This window comes from Eptatretus burgeri, chromosome 2, assembly GCF_056783735.1.
Source record: "Eptatretus burgeri isolate ZD-2024b chromosome 2, Ebu_testis_v1, whole genome shotgun sequence".
Lineage (NCBI taxonomy): Eukaryota > Metazoa > Chordata > Myxini > Myxiniformes > Myxinidae > Eptatretus > Eptatretus burgeri.
In genome coordinates, this window is record NC_140962.1 from 106,912,435 (window position 1) to 106,939,934 (window position 27,500).

The 27,500-nt window shown below is 43.2% G+C and overlaps 1 protein-coding gene across 11 annotated transcripts in view; it reads left to right on the top strand.

Annotated features, from left to right (window-relative positions):
- Window positions 1-27,500, top strand: part of SBF1 (SET binding factor 1) — a 412,273-nt gene that overhangs the window by 48,520 nt on the left and 336,253 nt on the right. For all 11 annotated transcript variants that reach the window (XM_085870627.1, XM_085870637.1, XM_085870630.1 and 8 more), the window contains exon 2: window positions 17,607-17,692. In XM_085870627.1, coding sequence (XP_085726753.1) covers window positions 17,607-17,692 — 86 coding nt within the window. The remainder of the gene's footprint in view (window positions 1-17,606; window positions 17,693-27,500) is intronic.

Sequence of the window (27,500 nt, forward strand, 5' to 3'; positions counted from 1 at the left end):
TCCGCGCTCCTCTGCGGGTTTCGTTGGCACTGCTTGGAATGGGGTGGGAACGGGGCCCCCTCTCCGCACTATCTCAGCGCGGGGGGGGAGGGGGGAATTGTTGTTGCTCTGGGGAAAGAGGATAGCTGGCTTGCTTGGGTCCCGCGACGAGCGACTCCACTGCGACCTCGACCGCGCTCCCGGCTTCCCCTCTCTGCAGCTCCCCGACAGACTCCGAACCCCGACAGACTCCGACTCTCCTCCAGACCCGTCTTGACTGCTGCTGCCTCATTCCGCCGCCGCCACACCTCTGCAACTCGCCCGAGCCCAAAACTCCGACTGCCTCCAACTGCTTCCGACCCAAAACAAAACTCCGCCGCCGCCACACCTCTCCAACTCGCCGGAGCACAAAAACTGACTGAATTCGCCCCGCGCTCGGCGCTTTATCGTACGGCAGGAGAACCCATATGCAAATTTCCGGATCAGGATGAGCTCGGGGGCGGAGCTACGCTCTCCCATTGGACGGAGGAAAAGTGGGCGTGAACCTCCCCTGATCCTCGAATTTGCCTATATCGATTCTACTCCGACGCGCCTGGAGGCGGGGCCAAATCGCCCCGCGCTTCATGATTGGACGGATCGGAAGTGGGCGTGTATCATTCCTGATCCGACCTCTCCTCGGAAAGGCCGCTTCTTGCACCCGCGGCTTGGCGCACGTCCCGCACGAGGCCAGGACAGCCTGACGCTCGGCGTTCACAGGTGGCGCGGGAATGGTCGCAGAAGGAGGAGAGGTGAAGGGGGTGGAGGGCCTAAAGTGGCGGTGATGGCCATGGCGACGCTTGGAATGGTGGTGATGCGGTTTGCGAGAGCGAGTCGTGACGGTAAAGGTCGTGGCTGTTGGCGTTGTTGTTGTTGTGAAGTGGTGTTGCGGTTGGTGGTTGTTGTGTGATGGCGGTTGAGACGTGGTTAGTTCAAAATAAAGACAGAACAGAAAAACGGCTATCTTAAAGGGTCGCAGCCCGAATGAATCACATTTATTCCCTCTAAACAACGGGTTTGGGGCTAACTACACATATACTTGCAGAGATATCTCACCTACGGGACCTGAATGGTGGTTTGCGAATTTCCTCAACCACAACAATATATATAATTCCAGCAACCTGTGTCTGTGTCTGTGACCGCTGTTTCTCGACAACCACTGGTCCGATCTAATTGAAACTTTCCAGGTTTATTGCTGGGGCCCTGTGAATGTGCATTTTCAAGGTTTGATATTAATCGGACAAGTGCTTCCCAAGTTATGGCCATTTATTTACCAACCAATGAAAGGACACGTTGCTGCGTAGGCATGGCTGCATTGGCCGATGCACGGCCGGCCGGCGATGACTTCACTTGCTGCGCCGGTTACGATCTGGATCGGTGCCTTATTTACCGTGGTGTCGGAGTGGCAATGGTCAATGGCAGCAAATGTCATGGCAAGCAAAGACACAGAGGTAAACTTGATTTTAATTTGGATTTTAATTAACTCTGTGTGTGTAAGCATTACACCAGTTGTTACTTCAATGCAAGCGATAATTCGTGGAATGCATGTGAACATTCCGTACAGGCACCACCACTTCCGGATAGTGATGACAATGTATTCTAATAATTTCTCGATTTCTTATGCGCATTTATAGATAAACACAATGCCCAAATCCAGTCATCGTTTATGAGAGCGAAGGAACGGCCTGTGTGGTTTTCTGGCTGGCGGTTTGAAAATTTTTTTGTTTGTTTGTTTTTTGGGGGGGGTTGCACATACGGGCATGCACGTACGGGCATGCACGTACGGGCACGCGGGAGCGAAGGAGCGGCCTGTGTGTGTTTCTGGCTCGCGGTTTGAATTATTTATTTTTTTGCATGTACGGGCACGTACTAGTATATATAATAAGGCTCACTTGGTTGTGTTTGGATGGGTTTGAGGGTTGAGGAGTAGCAGCTGAAATGCGAATCCGATCCATGTTCCTCCTGATGACTTGATCTGCTTTTGGTTTGTCTGGCTTCTTTCTCGTTACTCCAATGCAGGACTGGTACCAATTTGGTCTTTCATTTGATTTGAATTGAATTTATTTTAATCCCATTCTAAATTCCATGAATAATAATAAAAAACAACATCATGGGTCATTGTCAGGTATCCAATCAAAATGGGGTTCCATCAAAGCAGGGCATCTTGGTACCCGGTCATCACTGCCAGCAGTTATAAAGTGGCGGTTCTAGTTATGTCTCCTATTAATTACGTAACGCACCAGTACACAAACACCACACAAAACAAGTTCTGGTGAGCATCTGCAATCTCTGATTGCTCTTTTTCTTGTTTAATAATGAAATCCTGGTTCAATGGAATGAATGAATTGAGATCACAAACTTGTGAATAATATATTTTGAAATTTTTCTTCTTCTTCTAATTTTCATGACCACCAATAATATGTCCCAATTGTCTCTTTTAAAAGGCAATGCTTCCACCGCTGTGCAGTGAAAGCTGCTTTGCTAGTTTGAAACTTGTGAAAGGATGAACTGAATTGAGTTGAACTCTGTGAACGAATGGCTTTTTTGGGAAGTGTTTGTTGTGCCCAGCCGTCGCATCACTTTCGACTGTCAGCCTTTATCATAGATTTGAGCTTCAACTGATCATCTCTACTTTTGAAGGGAATGCTTTGCTCTTCTGTTTACAGCAGAGTTCAATTATCTGCTTTGTGTTTACATTGCCGGATGCATGTTCTCATTCTATTGTAAGAGGCATTATAAACATTTCTCGGACAACACTTTAGACCAAATAATTATTTTTGGGTCTCGCTGCCTTGTAATTTTAATGTTTGCAGAACTTATCTGAGCCTGTCTGCTGCTGCTTTGCTCTGTGTACAGGATGACGAAGTTGTTGCTCTACGTCGATGAAATGGCGTTTGAGATCTGATCGTTTTTGGGGTTTAGCAGGTAACGTCAAGTTTGAAATGTAGGCTTCGTCGCGTGAGATGAAAAATCATATTGATATACCTTTGCAAGGTTTATATTTTTGGGCCTAATAATTTTATGATTGCTGTCGTTGAGGTAAGTGAACAACAAAAATTTTTTAACTATTACAATGCGAGTTGGGACATTTTCCCTTTGGTTTTGAAAAGTGAAAAATTTTGTAATTAGGCTCCAGGTATTTCACTTCTTTCAATTTGCCTCTTCTTGTAAACAATAGGGGGCTTTTGGAGTGATGTATGAATGCCAATGAGGCAACATGTTCTGTGTATGGTAAAAAAAAAAAAATTTCAGTGTCTCGTTTCTACTGCCTGTTGTACCCAGGGCGCCTTTAATGAGCCGTTGCTTGCGTGAAATCTCAGTGAAAGTCTTTTGAACATAATTTTCAGCATTTAAATGAAAGTGGCAATTTTTCTTCTTCTCCTCCTCTTCCCTTTATAAGGAGTGAGGTGTGATGGCACCACACTTCTGCCCTGCCTTGACCATGATACTCACCTCCTTCTGTCCTCAACCAACTCTCTCCACCCCAACCACCCCTACCTTAAGGATATCCCTCCTTACACAATCCTCCTATCTCAACCACGGTCTACCTCTTTTCCTCCTACCTTATTCTCAACCTATCTGCTCTCTTTGCCATTCTCTCTTCCCTTATCTGCACGAAGTGTCCAGCCCATCTTGGCCGGCCTTACACCAATCCCCCCCCCCCGGTCAAACTCATCTGCACACCAATCTCCTCCCTCAGTTCATCCATCCTGCTCCTTATCCACCCTCTTCACTCCCGCAAACCTGCAGCCTCTGCTGTTGTCTCTCTGTTGGTTCCACCGTCTTCAGACCGTAAAGGTAGGTCGGCATTTCACATGCCATCAGAACCTTACCTTTCAATTTGCTTGATATCTTCTTGTCTGCCACTACTTCCTCCACCCTCCTCCATGCATTCGCACCCACCTGAATCCTCCTCTGCACAAAATTTACCGTCCATCTTGGATTTACCATCCCCGGTCACTGTTCCTCCCAGATACTCAAAGCGATTTCGCTGCCTGATCTTCTTCTCCTCTCACCTGATGTTGATTTATTTTCTCTGCTGCCTGACCCACATCACCTCAGTCTTCTCCATACTCATCTTCAGCCCATGCTTTCCAAATGCCTCCTTCCACTCCCCCAGTACTTCCTGCATTTCCCACCCACTCACCACAACAGCCAGATTGGCCACACACAACATCCTCACCTTCCTGCTTACCAGCTCCATCGCCATGATAAACATGAGTGGGCTGAGAGTGCTTCGCTTCCCTGCCTCAAACCGATGTTCATGCTGAAATCCTCAGACATCCCAGGACCAACCAAAACTTTCCCCTACGCTCCCTTGTACATCCCATCCACCAACCTAACTTCTGCTTCCTTTTTCCCCAGTCAACCTTGCGACTCTTGAAGTACTCGAACCACCCATGACTGGCAGCAAAAGGCGCTGAATCATTGGTATCTTTTGGTTCGATCACCATACAAACTTCTCGCCTTCTCTTGAATGACCATTCCAGACAATGGCTTGTTCTGTTGGTTCTGATGCTCCATCCACATAGTCAGCATCTTCACCACTTTCTCAGTAGCATCAGGCCTAGATTTTGCAGTTCTGGTAACACTGAGATTCGTTGTTGTCTGAGCGCGTTTGCGGATTTTATCACGATTGTCATGAATGGTTCTCATGTCAGAATCGCAAAGTCCCATCTTTCTTTGAATATCATTACTGATCTAAAACTTCTAATTTCACCTCCAAATGAATGAGACTTTCTTGACTACTTCTTCCCTGGATCATTATCTCCAATGCCACTTGTTATTATATCCACTTTGCAGCCATAGTTTCAGCTATTTTGAGTGACGGAGCCAGAACGATTCGCTCAGAATGACGGAGTGCGGTTATTGATGTTGAATTAAATCCACACTGTTGCAAAAATTCGTCATCAGAACATGCGTTACATGAGGGTCATCCGTATGTCGATTGCTTCTGTTTGTTTGTCTGTCCGCTCACCTTAAATCACATACAGGTCACAATTTTAAACCGATCTTCACGAAATTTTACCAAATGGTGCAGTTGGTGGTCCGACGGAATCCTATTGATATTTTTGAGGTCGAAAGGTCATCATAGGCCAAAGGCCACCAACTTTTTTCAGATTTCTAAAACCCTCAATTTTCATCCAATTGATTTCCAATTTGAAGAGGATTTGCTTATCAGCTCACTAAATACAACCACCAATTATTTTTGAGGTCAGCATAGGCCATATTTCTAAAATTGTCAATTTCCATCAGATTGACTTGAAATTTGAAGAAGATTTGCTCATCAGCTCATTGAATACAAGCACCAATTATTTTTGAAGTCAGCCTATGCCTAAAGGTCAACATAGGCCAAAGGTCAGCAACTTAGGTGCAATTTCTAAAATCCTCAATTTTAATCTGATTGACTTTAAATTTGAACGGGATTTGCATATCAGGTCACTGAATTCAACCACCAATTATTTTTAAGGTCAATAGGTCAACATGAGCCTAATGTCTAAAATTGAGAGATAGGGCCAAAAACTTTCCTTATCATGATATCTTAAAAAGTTATGGACGAGTTTTGATAAAATGAGGTGGATGAGTTGGTTCTGCTACGAGAACAAGCGGATTAGATTTTGGTTCGGATCCAGCCCATCATGGGGTTACAAAATGTGAACTGTTCAACCTGGTGGGGGTATGCACTCTTCCGAGTGCTGTTCTACTTTGTTCTGTTTTGCCAAGTGTTGCTGTATGAGTGTTTTTTTTTTTTTTTCATTTGTTTGTTACTTGCAAAATTGAATATTTTTTTCAAGTATGTTTGTCTGTCTGTCTGTCAATCGCCGATGGGTCACAATTTAAAACCGATCTTCACAAAACTTCAAGTTAGAGAGGTAGTCTCAACTGAGAAGCCTTTTGATTTTGATGTCAAAGGTCATCTTGAGGTCAAATTTCAAAAATTGTCATTTTTCATCTGATTGACATTTGAACAGGATTTGTACATTGTGCCACTGAATTGGTTTGAATTGAACCAATCACAAAGTTATTGGATTATTGGAAAATTATTGGAACTAGGAAGTTGCTGGGACACCAACTATTTTTGAGATCAAAAGGTCAAAGGTTGACTCAAGGTTAAACTTCTAAAATCATCAATTTCAACTCAAAAATTGTCAATTTTCATCCGATTAACCTGAAAATTAAGCAGTGATTGCATAGTCCACCACTGAATTTGGAAACCACCTATTTTTGAGGCCAAAAGGTCAAAGTCCGAGTCGAGGTCAAACTTTTAAAATCGTTAATTTCAATCTGAAAAAGAATCAATTTTCATCCGATTGACCTGAGCTTTGATTAAGATTGTCAATTTTAGTTTTAATCAAATGGACAATTTGATGTATCCATTGCAACTTTTGGAGAGGGGGGGAGGGGGGATGATTATGCAATTGTCATGTTCTGCATGACGTCTTTTTCTTGTTTGTTTGTTTTAGTTTGTTGTGTTGCTCCTCCTCCAGTTCTGGGCTGATTACATCCAGACTTGCTACGTAAGATCAGTATTACCCCAATTAATGTATGGGGTATTTTTATATTTGCCAGTGGTCTTGGGAGGGAGAGACGGGAGAACGCAAATTATCGATGTAAATATGTGTCATGTAGCACCGCTCCAGGTAGGAGAGGGTATTACAAGTCTCCATTTACAGTGCAGTATTCCTGTCTCCACCCTCTCCAGTGCAGTGAGGTGTTTTGAATTGTAAGCAGGTGTATGTTTTTTGCTTCATGTATGTAACCTGGGTTAGTTCTATTTTTATTTTTGGGAACGATTAAGGCAGCTGTCAGTTGCCCATACACCACCAAAATAGTGGTATGCGTCAGAACAACGTGTTTCATACTTTAAACAAGTCGGCCATCGGGTGGGTACTCTGCTAGTAACTTGTAATATATAAACGTACAAGCCACCACCTGTCGTGGGGAGGGGCTGGGGTGGGTGGAGGCAGGGGGAGAGTTTGGGAGAGGAGGGACCCAGTATTGCCCGGCAACACCAGGTACCTTTGTTGTTGCTAAATGTTTAAACCATTTAAATATGATGCTTATGGAAGAGCATTAACTTGTGAAATATAATCACAATATTAAGATGCAATGAAGCCTTGTGCAAACGAACAGGTCATGTGATTTCTGGCGTGGACAAATGGATTTATCATTTGCAATGTGACTTTACTCGCATGAAGAGTAATTGCAATGAATTTTTTTTATTTTTTTTCGGTTCAAAATAGCAAGTGCACATTTTCCAGCAATGAATTGAACATTACGAAAGTTGGATGGCATTTCTGATGAATCTTGAAGATGAATGGCTTTGAGAAATATTTGTTGGACAAATGAACCTCTCCAATTATCATGTGAATTGTGCATTATTGGAACGAGGAAGTTACCCCTACCCGCATGGGATTCTAAATAGGGTAGGGACAGAGGCAGTAAAAAAAAAAAAAAAATGCAAATTGAGTCTTTTTGTCATCAAGCCGGCAAGCTGGGAGCAACAATTCACATTTATTGCCACATCTGATGCAATTTAAATGCTCTAATTGCAGAGAGATGCTCCATTTGAAACTGTTTGTTTGATACATGTAGTTTTTGATCGCTAGCATCTGCAATGAAAAAATTGTGTTTTGGTAAAAGCCAGTGACCAATTGCATCTATCCTTGGTGGAAACTTTGGCCAAAATTTATCATTATTTGAAGGAAAGGTACACTATTCATCATTGGTAATTCTGTTCACTTTTTTTTTTTACCCGAAGGAATTTTTATGCAGCAAGTCCGAAGCCTGTAGTTAAGAATCAAACTTGTCTGCGTCGGCCACTTTAATGGAGAATCTGGATATGAAATTGATCAACTTAATGTTTTCTTGCCTGAAATGGTTCCGGGAATGTTAATCTTTTCTTGCATTATTGGATGTGGTTTCAAGGCAGTTTCATCAATTTATTTTTTCTTGAGTAAAATAAGTTTTTTTTTGTTTGTTTACCTTGTCAAGGCTCGTATGAGAGCTAACACACACAGCAAGGGGTGGGGAGGGAGCATGAGACAAGAGGAGCGGGAGAGGGATGGGGCAGGGAACACGGGGTATACAAGATGGACACTACAGGAACTTTCAGGAAGGAAAGCAGGGAATTTGAAGGAGGTGGGTTTGGGGTAGATTAACAGGGGTAGAAAAGATCGAGGTTTTGGATGGGGGATGATAGGTGGTGGTGAACTGCTGTTTTGAAGGCCTGGAGGGAAGAATGGGATTGAACAGAGTGTGGGAGCTTATTCCAAAGGTGGGGAAAAAAGAGGAATGAAAGGGTGAAGGAGAGCAGTGATTCACGATTTTGGTAGTTTTACCAGAAGGGGGTTGTTGGCGGACCTTGAGCACCCTGCAGAAATAAGAGGAGGACATATCGCAGACAGAGCAGGGGGGCGAGACCGTAGAGGAGATTAGAGAAGAGAGAAAAATCACCGACCTGCCTCTGGTGAGAGATTGAGCAGCCCAAAGACTCAGCCTCATTGCGGGAGATACTGTTACGAATCTGGCAGCCATGAGCACACAACAGACAGGTCCCCGTAGCTCAGTTATTTCGTTAAGTATATGTGTATAGTTAGAATCCATCCCCTATGTCTAATGGGAATTAAGTGTATGTGCTGTGGATTATTTTATCGGTAGGATTTTTACATCACTTACAACAATGACAACGCCCATCTTCGTTTTTACAACAACACTCTGCTCTCGGCATTCTCCGTGCGCTCGCTGGTATGCCGGCGTGTGTGGAATTTCTTTGGAATGGAATTCCATTCCAAATATGGTCACGAAGCGTTTTGCTTTGGCTGTGTGCCAAATAAGGGTATGCGTCATTTTCTGCCCAATGGGCAACGAGCAGACCAGAGCCACGACACGCCGTCCACCCAATGGTTGCAGGCCACGGACAAGCGGACCGCACCCGAAAGGACAGAAGAAGGAATGAATGATTGCATCCCGTCGGCTCGAAGCGCTTCGGTCTGGCCTGCACTGACTGCACCGCGCGCTTCAGTCTGGCCTGCGCTGACTGCATCGCGTGCTTCATTCTGGCTTGCGCTGACTGCATCGCGCACTTCGGTCTGGTATGCGCTGACTGCATCGCACGCTTCGGTCTGGTCTGCGCTGACTGCATCGCGCGCTTCGGTCTGGTCTGCGCTGACTGCATCGTGCGCTTCGGTCTGGTCTGCGCTGACTGCATCGCGCGGGTCTGTCTGGGTTTGCGGCGGACTGCATCCCGCGCATCGGAGGTGTCTCGTCTGGCGCATTATAGCGAGTGGTCGACCATCTCATCAAGGGAGACCACCTCGTCTCTCCCCCTCCTGGTTCGGCTGCCCTGGTCCGTCCTTTGGCGACTGGTGCTCCGGGAAGGTGCGGACATCGAGTCGTGCCAACGCGGACAGGTAGCCAGCACGTAATCCTTACCTCCAGCTCACCTTCTCTCCGAGCTGGGGGTATCAATAAAGGCCACGGTCATCATTTCTTCTGGGTATTTGTGTGTGCGTGTGTGTATCCGTGGGCCCAATCTGATCAGTAGAATTGTTAAGTGCTTTTGTTGTATATTATTTGCATTGCTTAGTCGGATGACTCTGCCCTTACGTGCTCTCCTCGTTCCCAAATTATTGTTGAAAATAAATTCCCCTTTTGTTGAATATACCAGCTCGTCCTTGTCCTTTCTACCATTGGTTTGCCACGGTGCGTATTGGGAATTAGGAAGGCCGTTGCCATAGTTGTACATTTGGACCGATTGGCCTCGGTAACCATACGCACGGTTCGGGCACGGTAACGGCTCATTCCGCTCGAGGCCTGCCGAGGGTGTGAATTCCCGGTAAGCTTTGCCGCGTGGATACTTAGGTATATGAAGTTGGCAATTAACCCTACTCCACGCGGTCGAATTATTGGCGATTCATGCTCCTGTAAGGGACTCATATTTTCGGATTTATCTGAAAGGTACGACCTAAATTCCAGGTGTACGGTGGAGCTGACTCCACTGCTCCCCCTAGCGATCGTTCTCACCACCGAGACCTGGCCGCACAACAATACCAATGATCCTAAATGCCTTGGTTTCCACAGTGTGAAGCCACGAAAGGTGAGAAGCAGGGGGACCAGCCCAGAGGGGAGAGCAAGACTCCATCAGGTTGCGGACGAAAGCTTTGTATGTGGTCAGGAGCTCAGGTGGGCCGAGGAAAGACTTTGCACGACGGAGGATTCCCAGTCGGCGACCGGCTTTGGAGGCCAGGTTGGAAATGTGGCTTTCCCAGGAAAGATCGTGGCAAGTGGAGACCCAGAAGCTTGAATGAAAGGACTTCTTCTCGAGGATTGTTGACAAAGCAGATTGGGGGGGGGGGTGCTAAACTGTCCTTTCAGAGAGACATAGTGAGAGTGTGAGTCGGGCAGGTTCTCTGGTAGTGGAGTCCAGCCAAAATGGTTTATGTGACAAATTTCACAGGTTTGGATAAAATGTGCTCAGCTTGCTAAAGTCTGGTGCAAGTGGACCCAATATATGGTTTATCTTAACTTTTTAATCATCATAACTTTCCTTGATTGTTAAATTGAAATACCTGTAAATAAGAGTGCAACTCGATTCGATATTGAACTGGATAATTCATACACCATCTTACCCCAGGCAGTCTTGAGAAAAAGGACATGGGAAGGATTTTTTTTTCAACTATTGTTTTGCATTTCCAAGCACGATCCATATTAGCTTTGTTTGTGAATTTTGAATAACAGGCATGATGGCAACCACATGAAATGGAACAGTTCAGAGCTGAACCTTCTACCAACTATTCTTGGAGAACGTGAAGATTTTGGAACTATCTTTGCGAAAAGGATGCACTAAACAAAGATCTTTTGGACGATGTTCGCTCTGTGGTTTCATTGCAAGGTGCCACCATTTTATTTTTCTGAATCTCGCTGTTGCTCTGCTCCCAGGGCATGCATAAAATTTGCCCAAGTACTACTAAATTGATGCTGTAAGTGCAAACAAGGTTATTTGTGTTATACATTGTTCAAGTATATAATTAAACTGAAATAATTTTTTATCAGCTGTAGATAAAAACCCCCCAAAAACATTTAATCCTAAGTTTCCCACTGCGGATGCAGTGCCTTGTACACCACCTATTTTAACGCATTAAATTCGTTATTCATGCCTGTTTGTGTCCTTTATTATGTCCCGAAATACAGTACGTTTCCTGTTTGGCATGATTCAATTTTGTTTGACTCCCAGATTAACACAGATTAAAGCAATACGGGATTTTCAATATAATGTAATCCGCCCCAGAATGCTCGGTGTTGCATGTGCAGTAACCCCGATATATAGTGATGTTTGGCGCACGGGATCTGTATAGCGCGTGCACAACAGGGTTTGTTCCCCAAAATGGCTCAAAAAGCTTCTAAAAGAAGCGGAAATACTTGGAAAAGTATCTGCGAGAAAGTTGGGGGTGTGCCTCTCTCTCTGCACAACAAAATAGTTGGAGTTAGCCATTGTATCTGGTTTGGGTGCTTTAGAAACACTGATCGGCAGGTCATATCTGGGGGTTGTGAATGCATGTGGTAAGATTAAAATAAAACAATCATTTTGCTGTTAATCATGTTTGGGGGTTGGGTGAGGTAGGTAGTTGGAGCAGTAAGGGCTGTTATAAATATATTTTGTTTGGCTCTGGCAACACAAGAGAAAGGTGCATTCGATTTTTCTCATCTACACGGCTCATCCCACAGATATTTATTGTATTCCTGTGCGTGCATTTTGCATCCATGAACAGAGCAACTGTAGTTAACCATTTTGAAACTGCCACTCTTTCGTTGAAATGCCGAACATCATGTTTGAAAGACGATTTGATTAATGTATTTCTTGTTAGTGACTGCAGATTAAAAGTGCCCATGCCAGCAGAAGTGAGTCACTGAAAACACACACTGTGCATGCGAGAAACGCCTCGTTCGCATTCACATGTCATTTTGAAAGTCCCGCGTTGCTTTACTGCACCTGCGCTCGATGAGATTCCGTACAATTTGCCCAAGTACTGCTAAACTGCAGGTTCGTGTTCCAATTCATGTTTTAATTCATGTTCTGTCGTGTTCAAAATATAACATTCAATTGAAATGGAGTTGTTCCTCGATCATTGACTGTCATCTGTCAGACAGTGAACCGATTGCTTAACCTCGCTTTATGCTCGGGGGTAATAAGCTTATTTAAACATTGTGGCTTTTGAGATTGTCTTAAGCTTACTCATCAACTTTTTCTGGGTGTTTTCATTCGACTAGCAACGACAGTTGGAATGGATAAGCTTTTAACACTCACAAAGACCTTGTTGAATGCATTTTGCAGTGTCGCATTTTGTAGGTTGGCAACCCTTTTTTTTAAAACAGGAGCGACATGTTAAGTCGGGCTTTCTTTCTGCCTGCATTTGCTGTTGCATGCCACGGTACGTTTTACAAGAATCGACCATTGTGCGCCGGCACCCAGGCCGAATTCTAAATTCCTTCTCTCACCTGTCGCACGCAATTTTGGGGGAATCACCATCGTCCTATGCAGGTGTTAACCAGACTGTGCGGAATGAGGTTTGCAGAGATGGGACTTGAAGCTTCAGTTGTAACATTGTTTTCACGGGTAGAGGGGTCAATGTGATTAATTTTTAATTCAGGAGCCAGTACTTTCTAACTGTTTTCAGGTAACTCGCATAAAAGTTAGCTACCTGGAATTGTGTGAACGATCTTTGAGATCCTCTTGATCGCTATCGTGTCGCTGATCCTCACCCGTTTTTGCTTAAGGTATGGCTCAAATCGATATGGCTCTGTTGCATCATGTAAGTCATTCACACCTTGATTTTAATCCACACTGGTTTCTTCACATAACATCCATTCATTTTTTTTACATTTATTGATCATTTCCCAACTGCATAAACATGTTTAACAAGCCCTTTGCTCTGATGTGAATACACACCATTGGGTGCGATAATTTGGATCCTCTGCATTTCTTCAATGAAGCTTACTTTTTGGTTGGAAGCTTGGGGAAATTTTGTGGTTATTTTGGACAAGCTTTTGCATCTTTCAGTCGTGTGCCGTCAAGCTGTCTTTGAACTTGAACTCGCCGTTATTGTGTTGACGTTGGTTGTATTCAAGCTAATTTGTATGTCATTGTATAGATTTTATGGTTGAAGCTCAAAATAGATAATGTGAGTTTCATCAAGGTGATAACCACATCTGACAGTTGGGTGAAACTCTGCTGTATTGAGTCAAATTGGAGACAAAGCTGCATGGAAGTGTCCATTTCGGATGTGCATCTCTTTTTCCAACTGATGAATCCATTTTTTGCGGGCATCCCACAGCTTCCACCATCCGATTGACATCTGTGACGGTTTAAATAATTAATTTTGTGGCATCATTTAAGAGTTTTATTCAAAAAAAAAGATCGGTAGTGTGTTATCGGACCGTGTAAATGTGAGATAATGTTCTGAAACAGTTTTTAGCTCGCCTGTTCGAAGAACAGAGCAATAGCGATACAGCCGGCATGAGCGTGAGTGTCAGCGTCAGCGTGAGCATGAAAATGTTAAAGTTTTTGGTGCAAGTTATTTCCTTTCTAATGTTTTTATCTACCACACTATTTTTTTACTGATTACAATATACAAATACATATATTGCTTTAAAATTATTTGGATCGGACTTCACTGCAATGCATTATAAAAAATATTATTAGACTAGTCTTTTAAAAACGATAAATGTATAAACAGGCGAGCATTGGGTGGCTTTGACACCAACTCTCTGGTTATGCTTCCGCTGACGAAGTTGCCGGAGGCATTTTGTTTTCAGGTTGTCCGTCCGTCCGTCCGTGCTAATTTTCTGTTTTCTCTGCAACTGCTTATTCAATTGAGGCAAAATTTTCACCATTGGTGCAACTACTCATGCAGAATGTTTTACTGATAATTATGATGTCATAAGTCACGTGGTGTGGCAGCCATGTTGGAAAAACCTTGGATCACTGTATCTCTGAAACCACTTGTGGAAAAAATTGAAACTTGGCACATGTGACGTACTCCCATGGGGGGGGGGGAATGTGTTTTTTTATTTATGTCATAGGTGGCTTTGTTATGATGTCATTGCATACATGAACGCTTTATACAATCAGTATAAAAATGTTTGAAGGTCATCTCGGGCTGAATTTTATAGGGGGTGGGGAATTGATGATGTCATTGGACATGTTCAGCAGTCATGTTTTTAGCTCGCCTGTTCGAAGAACAGAGCTATAGCGATACCCCCGTGAGCGTCGGCGTGAGCGTCAGCGTGAAAATGTTAGATTTTTTGTATTACGGAAAAACTTGGTGGGGGGGGTTAGGTATGGTCCAAGGATCATGTCATTAGATTTTGGACTTGGTCCCCCCCCCCCAAAAAGAAATTGTTAGAGAAATAATTTTTTTTGCATTTCTACATGTTTTAAGTGATTTCCAACCCCCCCCAAAAAAATTTAGATAATTTTTTTTTGCATTTCTACATATAAGTGATTTCCAACCCCCCCAAAAATTGTTGGAGGAAAAAAAGAATTTTTGCAACTTTTTTTTTCAACAAAATTTCGATTTCTTTTTTTTGCATTTCTATAGGTTTTAAGTGATTAGGATTTCGACGAAACTTGGTGGGGGGGGGTTAGGTATGGTCCAAGGATCATGCCATTAGATTTTGGACTTGGTCCCCCCCCCAAAAAAAATTGTTGCAGAAAAAAAATTTTTTTTTTTGCATTTCTTCATGTTTTAAGTGATTTCCAACCCCCCCCCCAAAAAAAAAATTGTTAGAGAATTATAAAAAAATATTAATTATTAGACGTCTTTTAAAAACGATAAATGTATAAACAGGCGAGCATTGGGTGGCTTTGACACCATCTCTGGTTTTATGTTGGCGGAGGCATATCTGGTGATGTTGCGACATCGAAGAGTACCCTTCTGGCTACGGATGAAACGATTGGAAGGTACAGTCTTAACAGTTTTACAAATTTGCTTGGTTTGCACACGATTGAATATACGAAAATTTAACATTGTTGTTAGCATGCACTCGCTTGCAAAATTTGGAATTGCCATTCACACGTTGAAATCCTCAAATGATTAGGAGGTGTGTGTGTGTGTGTGTGTGTGTGTGTGTGTGTGTGTGTGTGTGTGTGTGTGTGTGTGTGTGTGTGTGTGTGTGTGTGTGTGTGTGTGTTTTTTGCTGCTTTTACACCTGAATAGGTTGAGACAGAAGAAGATCTTTGGATAGTTGTCCAGTAATGACCATGAAGTGAAAAATGATGACTTTATGACTTGGAATTTCTTGAGTTTTTGTGTGCAATGATGTGGGAGGAGGGATGTGTGGGGAGAGTTCTCTGACCACTTGCGTGTCATATGAAAAGTGCTGTTTGTGTTGCACTTGATTTGTGTTCATTTTTGAGAATGAATATCACGTAACAATCTGTCCAGTTTTAAGTCATTGGACCACGTCTGTCAGCAACACTTCCACTCTCTTTTAATCGTTGCAACACTTTGCTGACGAATCAATGACTTTGTTTTGGCTTCTCATGAGTGTTTTTGGTGAAATAACACACAGGCCTCCCTCTGGCTTCTTTGGGAAACATGTAATAACACCAGCTCCACCTTCTCTTGATTGGAAAAGTGAGCCATCAGGGTTTTTTCATTCCTGAAATATGTAAAACACGTTAAAAATATATTTTTTAAAAACTTTTCGAATAAAACGCCTGTATGTCCTATGGGTCCAGATTTCTGGGACACCCTGTACATTACTCAACACACTTTTACTCCAGAAATAGAAGACCTGAAGACCTTTGCTTTTGTTGCCACCCGAGCAATTGCTCCATGAATGACGATTCATCTCCCAGGTTCAAATGTCATGTACTTTGTTGATATCTTATCCTTGGTGCTCTTGTATGGCCTATTTAAACAGTCATGCACTTGTGTGCAAAGACATGTGTGCACATCCACAAAAAGCCATCTATTCACAGTCCATAAATCTGAATTCCTGTCTCTGCATTCAAACACGGATATTCTTGAACTTTTATAACTCTGTGCAGCTACAAGACTGACTTGGTTCTCCATCTCTTCTTAAAAGGGTTCCAACATCACATCTTGATACCTTGGGATCAGTTCCTGGCATCTGCTTCTCCAGTTTTATATCTCAGTGTCACTATTGACCCAATTAACATATGTGCTCATTAATTGCTAAAATCTCTAAAACGCTTTTCTTCCAGATGCAGACATTGCTCTCCCCCAAAGTGTTGGTGTCCCCCAACACACAATTATTACCCAAACTTGTTCTCCTGACACATCGGATTACTCAAACTCTGGTTGGTTATTTCAAAATTTCGTGCTTTGATTACCATGAGCAGACTTAACTGCTTCGTCACACACCCTTACGACTCCTTCAGGATATGGCTGAAAAGATTGTGCAGTGCAGGCCTGTAACTTTGATCACATCACTCCAATTATCAAAGCACTTCGCCGGCTCCCAGTACATCAATGGATAGGTCTTGGAATTGGAGCCAACCATAAACTTAGTTCCTGGTTCCTGCCTATATTTCTGACCAAATATCACCTTCTAAATCTGAAATAAAGCTACCGTCAAACACTGGGAATCTTCTGGTAATTCCTCCGGAACTGTGTAACTTGGTGCGTAAAGGTTTTTATTTTTAATTTTTATATACATTGTCAAGGCTTCAGTCAGAGCTTATTCACAGAAGATATATATATATATATATATATATATATATATATATATATATATATATATATATATATATATATATATATATATATATATATGACAAAGGCAGCAGGAGACTAGAGGGGTGGGAAAAAAACAGTAGGGAACAGATGATCGGAGATCCGTGGAAGAGGGAGTGGTACATGGGGTAAACAAGATGGACACCACAGGGACTTGCAGGAAATTTGACCAAGGTGGGTTAACGGGGGTAGAAAAGATCATGGTTTTGGATGGGGGAAGACACGAGACGGTTATGAACAGTTGTCTTGAAGAGTGGGATTGAAGAGTGTGTGGCGGTTTGTTCCAGAGGTGGGTAGAAAAGAAGAATGAAAGAGTGAAGCTGTAAGCAGTCATTCTTGATTTTGGTAGTTTTACCAGGAGGGCGTGGAGTAATGTACCTTGAGCGCTCTGCGGATCATAGCCTCATCAATTGTGATTTACAATTCTCTTCCAAAATGTCACATTTTTAACCTCACTTTTCCTAATTTTTGGTATTCTCACCCCCTTCTTTGTAAAGTGCTTACATATTTTGCTTACAAATGAAAAGTGATGCATATGGGATCGATTTGTTGCTAAATGTTTGGCATTATTGCTCTGTGCTTGAATGTTCACCTTTTAATTAATCAATTAATTAATTTGTTACCATGAACCCACGTTTGTAAAGTGTTGCAACATTAGCTTGTTAGACTTTGATGTTTTAAAATTATTTTTGTTTATCACGACAAGGGGAACACGCATCGTCGAGTTACAATCCCGATCACCCCACCCCACCCGAACCCCCGTTTTCATTCAGATTATTTTGACCACCTATTCTCTTCTCCCCTTTTCCTTTCCAATTGTTTTTACAGCAAGTGGTGATGGGCAAGGCAAGATCATCCAGCGGTTCCCGGATCGTGACTGGGAGGACACACCATTCCCCCAAGGAATACAGCTGGTAAACGATTCAAAAATTTTACTTGTGTTCTATCTTGGAGCAGAAATCCGTTTGTATTCATCGGTCTTGGGGTGGGAATGGAGGGGGTGGATTGTGGGTACTCGGTTGGATGGGGGTGGAGTTTCTTCGGGAGCACCACATTGTAAATGTGTCCCGCTCCAGTCCTGCCTTCCTTCATCCTAACGAGAAACACCCAATTTAGACATGTCATTTTCTCTCATTTTTATAAGTCGATCCAAGATTCTCATTAAGGCACACCCATGTCTGCATTGAACACTTGTTCTGACAAGCAGGTAACAAGGTTGCTCCTGACAACGGTTTGAATAAGGACAGCTTCAATGTCCAAAATGTGTGATAAAATTTTATTTCAGCTTTTTTGCCAATAAGTCTGAGTTTTTCGGACACCCAAGGGGGTATGTTTGCCACATTTTCTTTGGAAATGTGTTGATCATGTGACCAATTGCTGGGTAGATGTGCAGCAACCAGTCGGCTGCACAAGCTCAGTGTTATCATCATGGGAAACACTATATCGTGACCTGATTTTGTGTGTAGTAAGGGCAGTTGTAAATGTGGCTTTTTATTGATTATTTAACTATTAATCTTACTTGCAGTTTGGGGGGGGGGGTGGATGGGTGTGGGGGACATGTATGGCTACATCATTGTATTCACCTGCTCAGTAGACTTTGGAACATGACTAATTGGTTCTACTCTATTTTCGCAATGCACTTTATTTCTTGAAATAAATTACACAAAAGATGGTTGTTCTGCTGTTTTCCAAGGTTACATATTTGGAGTGAAACATAGTTTTAACCAGACTCTGTGGCATAAATATTTAGAGTGTCTGCTCTTACTATGGGAAGTCGGTGGTTCGAACCTGACTACGGCCATGTCACAACAAGAACTAAAAAAAAATGGATACCATCATTACTTGCTGCTTTAACCACTCTTCATTTAAAAGGATGGATGGTGTTCAAACGACCATATGGTGGAAACCATTGCACAGGCGTCATGAACCTATTGGCTGCCACCTGTGCTGTAGGTTCTTTGAAGGGAATTCGATTTCTAGTTTCGTTCAATGCTTCGGAAGTCCACCTGATAGAGCGAGGTTGATGAAGGGCATACAGGTATGCTTGGCTATTGAAATAATGTATGTTACTCAATTTCATTTCCCTCATCAATTCTGTCTGATTTAGTCGACGTGGGGGGCCCCACAGGTGTCGTGGCGCATTCCCTTGGTGTAGGCCTACGCTGCTGCTTTATTGGTTAAGTCCCATTAACCCATCTACCACTGCTGGGCTGTGTTTAGGCCAAGGCCCTGCACTTAATTGGGGGACTTGCCTCAGGAGGTACAAGGCAGGGTTTTCGATGCAGTGCTCACTGCTGCGAATGAGTGCGAGCTGCGAGTGCGAAATACTGCGAGCCCTCTGGCTTTTATTCACGTGATCTGTAAGCAAGTACAAGTTGACAAGCTTTGAGTTTTAATTATCTGATGTTTAATACCCAATTGCCTAAGATTTCGTCAGCACCAGGACAATTGAACACAATTTATTACCTCCGCCACCAAAGGTGAAGGAGGTTATGTTTTCACCGCTTTCTGTTTGTCTTTGTTTGTTTGTTTTGTTTGTGTACAGGATATCTCAAAAAGTTGTGGACGGATCTGGATGAAATTTTCTGAACAGGTTTGGTATGTGACAAGGACAAATTGATTAAATTTTGGTGAAGATCTGGATCCGACTACTAGATTTTTAAAAGTGATTTCACCATTGAGAGATAGGGCTAAACGAATATATAGCACGATATCTCAAAAAAGTTGTGGACGGATTCGGATGAAACTTGGTGGACAGTTTGGGTGTTTGGCAAGGACGAATTGAGTCGATTTTGGTGATCCGGATCCGGATCTGGATACGAGAGTTATTTAATTTTTCAAGTGATTCTTCACCATTGAGAGATTGCCCAAAAACGATATAGTTCTGTATGGCATGATATTTCAAAAATGTAATGTGCCTGATATGTTCTCATGGATCAGGCATTACGTGGCGGAGGTATTCACTCTACCGAGTGCCCTTCCAGTTTTACTTTATTTTCCTAACGCTAATTGAAAAAACGAAGGTGCAAGAGCAATATAATTTTTTGTACCTTTTCCCTGGAACAGGGCCAAAAGGTCAAATCCAGATAAATGCAATTATGGGCACATTCTCCAACATTTTAAAATGAAACTTTGTGTGTGCAATAAACATTGGGGGTGGGTGGGTCGCATGGTGGGGAAGGGGGTGGGTCGCATTAAATATTTAATTATTTATTGGATTTGATCCCCAGGTTCGTGCCCCAGATGGTCGTGACTTTAGGTCACTGGGGTCAAAATGGGAATTTTTTTTTAACTTGAAATTTGATATTGGGTCAATCCTGGTGGAACTTTTTGCTCTTTCAACTCTGCTTCAGCTGGGAAGCGTGGGGAATTGTGATGGCGTGTCATCGACTTTGCTTTTGTTTTTGTTTTTAAACGGTGTCTAAGGCTCGTAGCGCGCATGCACATGCACATACACATTCGCACCTGGGGGGTGGTGTGAATGTATTATTTAATTATTTTAATACCTGGGGGTATTTAACACCTGGGAGTGGGTGGGGAGGGTGAAGGGTGGGGGGTGGAAGTAATGTCACTTCTTGAACCACTTTAACTCTGATGAATCTAAAGTGCACACGTCTCCAGCTTTGCTCATTGGTCCAATGTGTGTCACACTTTTGGTTTGGTGATACCGTTTCACCACCTGCTTTTGTGCAGACAACCTTATGCTGATACATGTCCATCTTAATGTTTTTGAGGTAACATTTACACCTGTTATTGTTGTAGTAACATGGTCAATGGCAAGATCTGTACTACTCGGTTGTCTGCCACATAAATAACACACCCTGTCATATTTTAAATGCCATGCTCCAAATTTTAGTTTTCAAACCAAGTACAGTTTGGATTGCATTGAAACTACTACTACTACTACTACTACTACTACTACTACTACTACTACTACTACTACTACTACTACTACTACTACTACTACTACTACTACTACTACTACTACTACTACTACTACTACTACTACTACTACTACTACTACTACTACTACTACTACTACTACTACTACAACAACAACAACACAGCAAATTGGTTTTGTTTTTAAACTTGCATTACCACCAACAAAGACTATGTTCTTGTGAAAGGTTTTTTTGTTGTTGCTGCCGTTTGTTTTGTTGATTGGTTATTTGAATTTTTACACAATTGCATGCTCTCTTGCTTGTATAATGTGAGAGATGTAAACCATTCTCCTGAATTATTTTTTTTGCGAGTGATTGCATGGGGCGCGGTAATTTGGTCACGGTAATTCGGTCACAGTAATTCGGTCACAAGGTAATTTCGTCACGGTATTATTATTATTATTTATTATTCACTGCATTTAAAGCCAGTAAGGCCCAAGAGCAGTAATAAACATTTTCATTTCATGGCCGGCGAATCTTGTTGGCATAATGACGTATTGACCAAGTTTACTGACTACTATAATGGAATCGATTCTGTCTCTCTCAACTTTTAAATTCCGATTCCATTATAGTAGTCAGTAAACTTGGTCAATACGTCATTATGCCAACAAGATTCGCCGGCCATGAAATGAAAATGTTTATTACTGCTCTTGGGCCTTACTGGCTTTAAATGCAGTGAATAATAAATAATAATAATAATAATAATACCGTGACAAAATTACCTTGTAACCGAATTACCGTGACCGAATTACTGTGACCAAATTATCTTGTGACCGTATTCCCGTGACCAAATTTCCTGTGACCAAATTACCTACATTCGATTGCATTTGCTCAAGTAAATGATTGGAGAAAAGAACAAGTTCTGTACATTGTATTTTATAATGTGATAAAAACCATATGACAGAGCATGTGTAGCACACCAATACAACCAATACATGAACAACAGATTCAAATTATAAAATAATCAGGTCGACACAAGAATATCTGTGGTTATGATGATCGGGGATTTCGTCAAAGGATCCATTTTGGCTCGTGTTGTCGTCACAATCACCGGAATGCACAACTGACTCGTCCATCATCATAACATGGAGCATTCTTTTTCAAGTTATGGGAACTGTTCCTCCAATCAGTCAGGAAGCAGTGTAAAATGCACACGGATGTGCAAGTGCATCTTTTTACAGTGCAATGTTGATTATCAGGAGTTCTAAAATGTGCTTTTTATTTTTTTTTAAACGAAAAATATTCACATGTTCTGTTTTTTTTTTCTTTACATAGCCCTTGCCACTGCTTCACCATTGCTTGCTGTACTGTACACTGTATCGCGTACAGTGTACCTATTTGGAATTCATGGTGATCTTGTCTCAAGCCTTCCCCCCCTTTTTTTTTTTTTCTTTTTCCTTTTACAATGCTGTTCAACAAACCTTCAAAGTACAATAAGGAGTGTATTGTTGCGGACCTGGGGTCGGGGGTGAAGACCACGAGGGGTGAACTACCTCCGGTTCCCACCAAACTCTCCGGAATCGCAGGCCGTCGCACACGAATAACTTTATGATGTGGCGGGTCGTTAATCGATCGCAAATGCCAATAACTCGACCATGTGACTTAGGGTCCTCTGTCTAATAAATACCATTTACGGAAAGGTCACGTGATCTAATGACCGGGGAACACGTCCTTGGAACGCACTTGCTCAAACCGGATCATCTTACCAGATCAGATGCAGCCGAGCATAACTGCCAAGCACGTACCGGTTAGGAAACAGATCGTTGGGGAATAATGTCTCAGCTAAACTAGTGTGCGGGCCCTGCTGGACCAATGGGGGGGGGGTGGGGAAATGAGGTGGGAACATTTCTATACAATGCATTTGTTTATAAACAAGCGAGGAAAAGTATGTGGCACAGAGAATGGGGTTTTGTTTTATGTACAGCAGGGGATAGCAAGGAATTTGTGGGGTGCAGCAAAAGACAACTTACAAAAGAAGACACAGCAGGATTATTCCAACTATCTTCTACAATCTTACTCGATCGACACAGACACACACAGAGACACACACAGAGACACACACACACTTCAGGAGCCAAGAAAGAGAGAGACAGGTGATGACCGTCCTCTAAATACCTGGTGCGGTCAGCTGGCCAATGTGGCACAGGATGCTTAGGGAGGGGTAGTTGGAAATATACTGGTGTCTCCAGTGTGGGAGTGATGTGAGGGGTGCGGTGTTGTGCCAGAGAAAAATGGTATTGTGAGTCAGCATGTGTCAATGTGTGTGTGCTCCGCACTGGTCTGCCGTCCGTGGCCGGCAGTGAGCCCGTCTGGCTTCGCAGGGGTGGCGGCACTTCGACAGCACGGCAGGTAGTCCACTGTATGCTCTCGAAGGATGGCAGTCACACACGGATGATGTTCTTGAAGAAGAAGGTCCGTTTAACGGCTCCGTGCCACCCCTCTTTTGTAAGCCCCAGGCGAAGGGTGGGGCGAAACCGGAAAGCAACGTGCTGTGACCCAATTCCTGCTCCTTTATTGGTCCACAGCGGCCTGAGTCCCGCCCCGCCAGGCTTCGGCTCCGGGACTGTAAACGGGCTCAGATGCCTACCAGCTTCAGCACGACTCAGAGCTCCCGACTTAATATGGGGAGCATGCTTCCCGAGCCGGCACCCCAGCCTTGAACGTGCACCTAGTTTTGTCTGTATGTTGGATGGTCGAGGTCTTTCTTCACCCATGGGCTGCGTCATGAGCCAAAATGCACACCAGGGACCCGGACCAAATGCCCAGCGGATCGCCCTTCCCGCGACCACTCCTTGTTGCTTACAGTTTTGCCCTGGTCTGACGACTGGATGTGGGCTGTAACAATTCTGGACGCTCACCCTGAACTTTCCCGGTGAGATACGGTGGAGCTGTAAAGCATCTGTGGCATCGTCGAGCATCGCGCGGCACCAAGGACAATGCTGACGCCGTGCGGCGCTTGAAATAGAGTGGCGAATTGTAGTGATGCATAGGTACGAGGGGGTGTGGGAGTATTTTTCCGTGTGCAGAAGGCATTTGTGGTCAGTGGTGAGATTTGGTGAGCGAGGTGCGGAGTAAGGTGAGGTGTCGGTTGGGAATTGCCGTGCAGATTTGAATGGAAAAGGTGTGCAAATTCCCGAGGCAGTTTGTCTTGTGTGCAACAGGGATGATCCGAGCCACAGAAGGCATCATGGTGTGCTTGATAAACAATTGTCTGTTGAATGGAGTGTGCTTGCATGCTTGTTGTGTGCTGTGGCTAAGAGGGAAGGGTTAGAGAAGGGGTCAGAGTACAAATCAAGGAGATATTTATTAGACCTAACTCTGAGTGCCACGCAAAGCACTTCGTCCCGTTAACCCACTAGACATGAGGGGAGGACTAACTACACGAATACTAATGACATAACTTCCTGAGGATCACTGTATGTTGGGTGCCATTGCCATGGAGGCATTTGCTTTTGCAGAACCGCAACAGTATATTGTATTTTGTGTTGCACACAGCACATGCTAACGATTATGCAGAAAGTGGAAAGTGGAAAGTGTGTGTGTGTGTGTGTGTGTGTGTGTGTGTGTGTGTGTGTGTGTGTGTGTGTGTGTGTGTGTGTGTGTGTGTGTGTGTGTGTGCGCGCGCGCGCGTCTCCAATCGGTGAATTTCCACAAAAAATGGGGTTAGGGGGTCAAATATTTTGTCATGCTTGTTTTTGCAGTAAATTACTAGACTCTGTGGTTGTAATGGTTAGTGTCTGTCCTGAGTCTGGAGGGTTGCCGGTTCAAACCCCGGCTGAGTTGTATCAAAGATTTTAAAAATGTGATGTGCTGCTGCTTTGCTTGATGTTTAGCATTTTGGTATCCATTGGGAGGAGGAAATTCCTCTTTTGAAAATGCCCCACTGAGTGCAGTGAGAAAGGCGGCACTATTGTTGTGACTCCGTTGGTACCTCGAGTACTCCAGGATGACTGCACTTCCTCATGCTCAGTGGCTGTTTGTTTGCTTTTTTGTTGGCTCGTTTCACGGTCGTGTGTGCGTGTTTGGGTGTGTGCGTGTGCATGCGCATGTACACGTGTGCACGTCAGCTCCACGATGAGCCTTGGTTTCTTCGCATGTATTGTTTTTTTTCTTTTATTATTTTTTACACGAGTTCACCCCCCTAATAAGGACATGTGCATGTGTATGTCTGCATGTTTGCACACTGAGTCAGTTGGGTGAGATAATTAGGGGGCTGTGCGGTTCTTCCCAGAGTTGTCGTTCATGCCTGCATGGTTCATAATGCAGAAGGTGGGCGATTTCACCCTCAAAAGCATCAAAAGAGCTGAAAATGCAATAGCGCAGGTGAGAAATATTGCTCGGTAAGTTTGTTGCCACTACCTTGTAAATTTTAGTTTTTACATGCAAATTTCCTCAAGTTTTCCAATTTTTGTTTACTGGCAATACTACATATTTTGAGATGGTTTTTCTGAAGAAGTCAAATGGATTTTATACATCAAACAATATAAACAATCAAATGGGAGGGAGGGACGTTGGGGTTAGAGTTCCGTCAACCCCGACATAGCCTATGTTAACAATTTGATGGGGATGTTTTTTTCCACATCAAGAGCCCTTGAAAATACAACATTTTGAACACTGAATGCTGCACCTGGACAGAGCGACTGTCTTGGCCAATCAACGGCACTGAGGCCAACAAGCATCACAGGCCAGTGTGCTGCCTTGCACGGCATCACTCGGGGACGGCCATGCTGAAGGGTCCTTCCCTCACCCACTGAATGGTGGAGTCCTGCAGCTTCTTCCTCTTCCCCCCCCCCCCCACCCAGTTGTATGGGAGGAATGTAAGGAGGTACATGCCATGAGCTGGAGGTGACCCCAGAAACGCCTCTCCCTCTCTCCCACCCAGGCAGACTCAGTGGACACAGGACAAGACTATCTTACCAAAAATATGCTGAAATGATTTGGCCCATTCACCCATCTGTGCCACATGAGACAACTCTACTGCAACACAAGTCTTTATTACAGTGTTCAAATTGTCTGAAGAACTAAGCTAAATACATTTGGTATTTGAGAGATGCATAAGAACCAAGTGAAATACACAAGCAAAATACCCCCCTCATGCACACACACACGCACACACACAACCCCAAGATTCATAAGAACCAAGCAAAATACACAAGCATACGATCCCCATTAAACTTGACAATATATATATATATATATATATATATATATATATATATATATATATATATATATATATATATATATATATATATATATATATATATATATATGCACCAAACACGTTGATGTGGGCAGCGTGGTACGGAAGCAATAATCTGTTTTTGCAAACAACGGGAGCTGATGTTGAGCAGGACACACGATGAGGCCTGAAAGAATGCAAAGCATTTTTCTCCAAAAGAACTGCGTGGGCATTGTAATTCAAGGGCAATTTGAACATACCACCACTGAAAGTTAAAACATCTGCAATAGGTCTTCAAATTTTTCTTTACCAGTACAAAAGAACGGTGCAAGTGTTGTGATTTAAGAAAGATGTCGTGTTTTACACGTACTATCATTTTCTCTGTTGAGGGGTGGGGGGGGGGGGTGGTGGTGTTCGTGGTCAGGCGGGGAGGAGAATTGGAGGAGGATTAAATGATGAACGTAGTATTAAATTTGATGAATCCTCTGAAGGTGCTGAAGTACCACAGAACAATCTTTGGTATTTGGCACATTCTCAAGGTGTTTAGAAGTGTTATTTTAACAAATCCAAAAAGCTGGGTTGTGATGCTGGATTTTAGCATCCCAAATGCAGATTTCGTCTCAGCGGATCTTTCCCCTACGTTGATCAAACGGGGGCAAGCCACACCTCGTTTGGAGTAATTGGCATCTTGATTGAAAGCAAGTGCTTGGTTTGAATTCTTACTGCCTTATTTGACTTGATCTTGTAAAAACAGTTTTTTGGCTGTGCATTTCAACACCCTCAGCCAACACTGATGGAGGATGCTATTAAGTCTAATACCAAAACGTTGCATTTCAAATGTCCTTATCAAAAATAGGACCAGCATCCTGAAGCCCACCCGGATCAGGAGCAACAATCACTCAACCCCCCCCCCCCCGCACACCTCCTTCGACCCCGTTTTTTAAAAAAAATGCTGTGAACAAGCTTTGGTACATCATGAAGGTTGTGGTCAAGTTTCATTGAAATTGTGTTTGTAGTTTTGGAAAAGAGAGCAAACACCTATTTTATTTGGGGGGGGAGGGGCGGGGGGTGCTGTCCCCTTGATGAGCGCAGATTTTTTTGACATTTTTCTTCATTAATTTAACCAATGGTAATATTTTGAACCACCATGTTGTTCCCTTATTTGGGAGAAACAACTTTGTAATGATTCAAACCAATAGTAATGATGGAGAGAGTGGGGATTTCAGAGCTTCTGATTGATATTGGTGCATTCGGCAAAAAGGCCCTGAAAAAACACAATACCGAGCCTGGCTGAAGCAATGGTGATACAAAATGACCAAATAAGTTAAAAATGTATCGACGACAATGGGAAAAGAGTGAGAGAAACTTTGACGCATTTGTTTGAAAAAGAAATCCTTAATTCCTGAGAACATGTTCATGATTAGAGTTGGTTCTTTTTGATGGAAAAAGCTGAAACGTTGGTGCTCAGGACTTGAACAAAGAACATGAATAATATTGCCCCACTGAGTTTCAATCAACATCGGCACATACATGCTTGGTCAGGGGAGAAGCGATGTTTCATAATCAAATGTCTGAACCCAGATTTCCACGTTTGTTCAG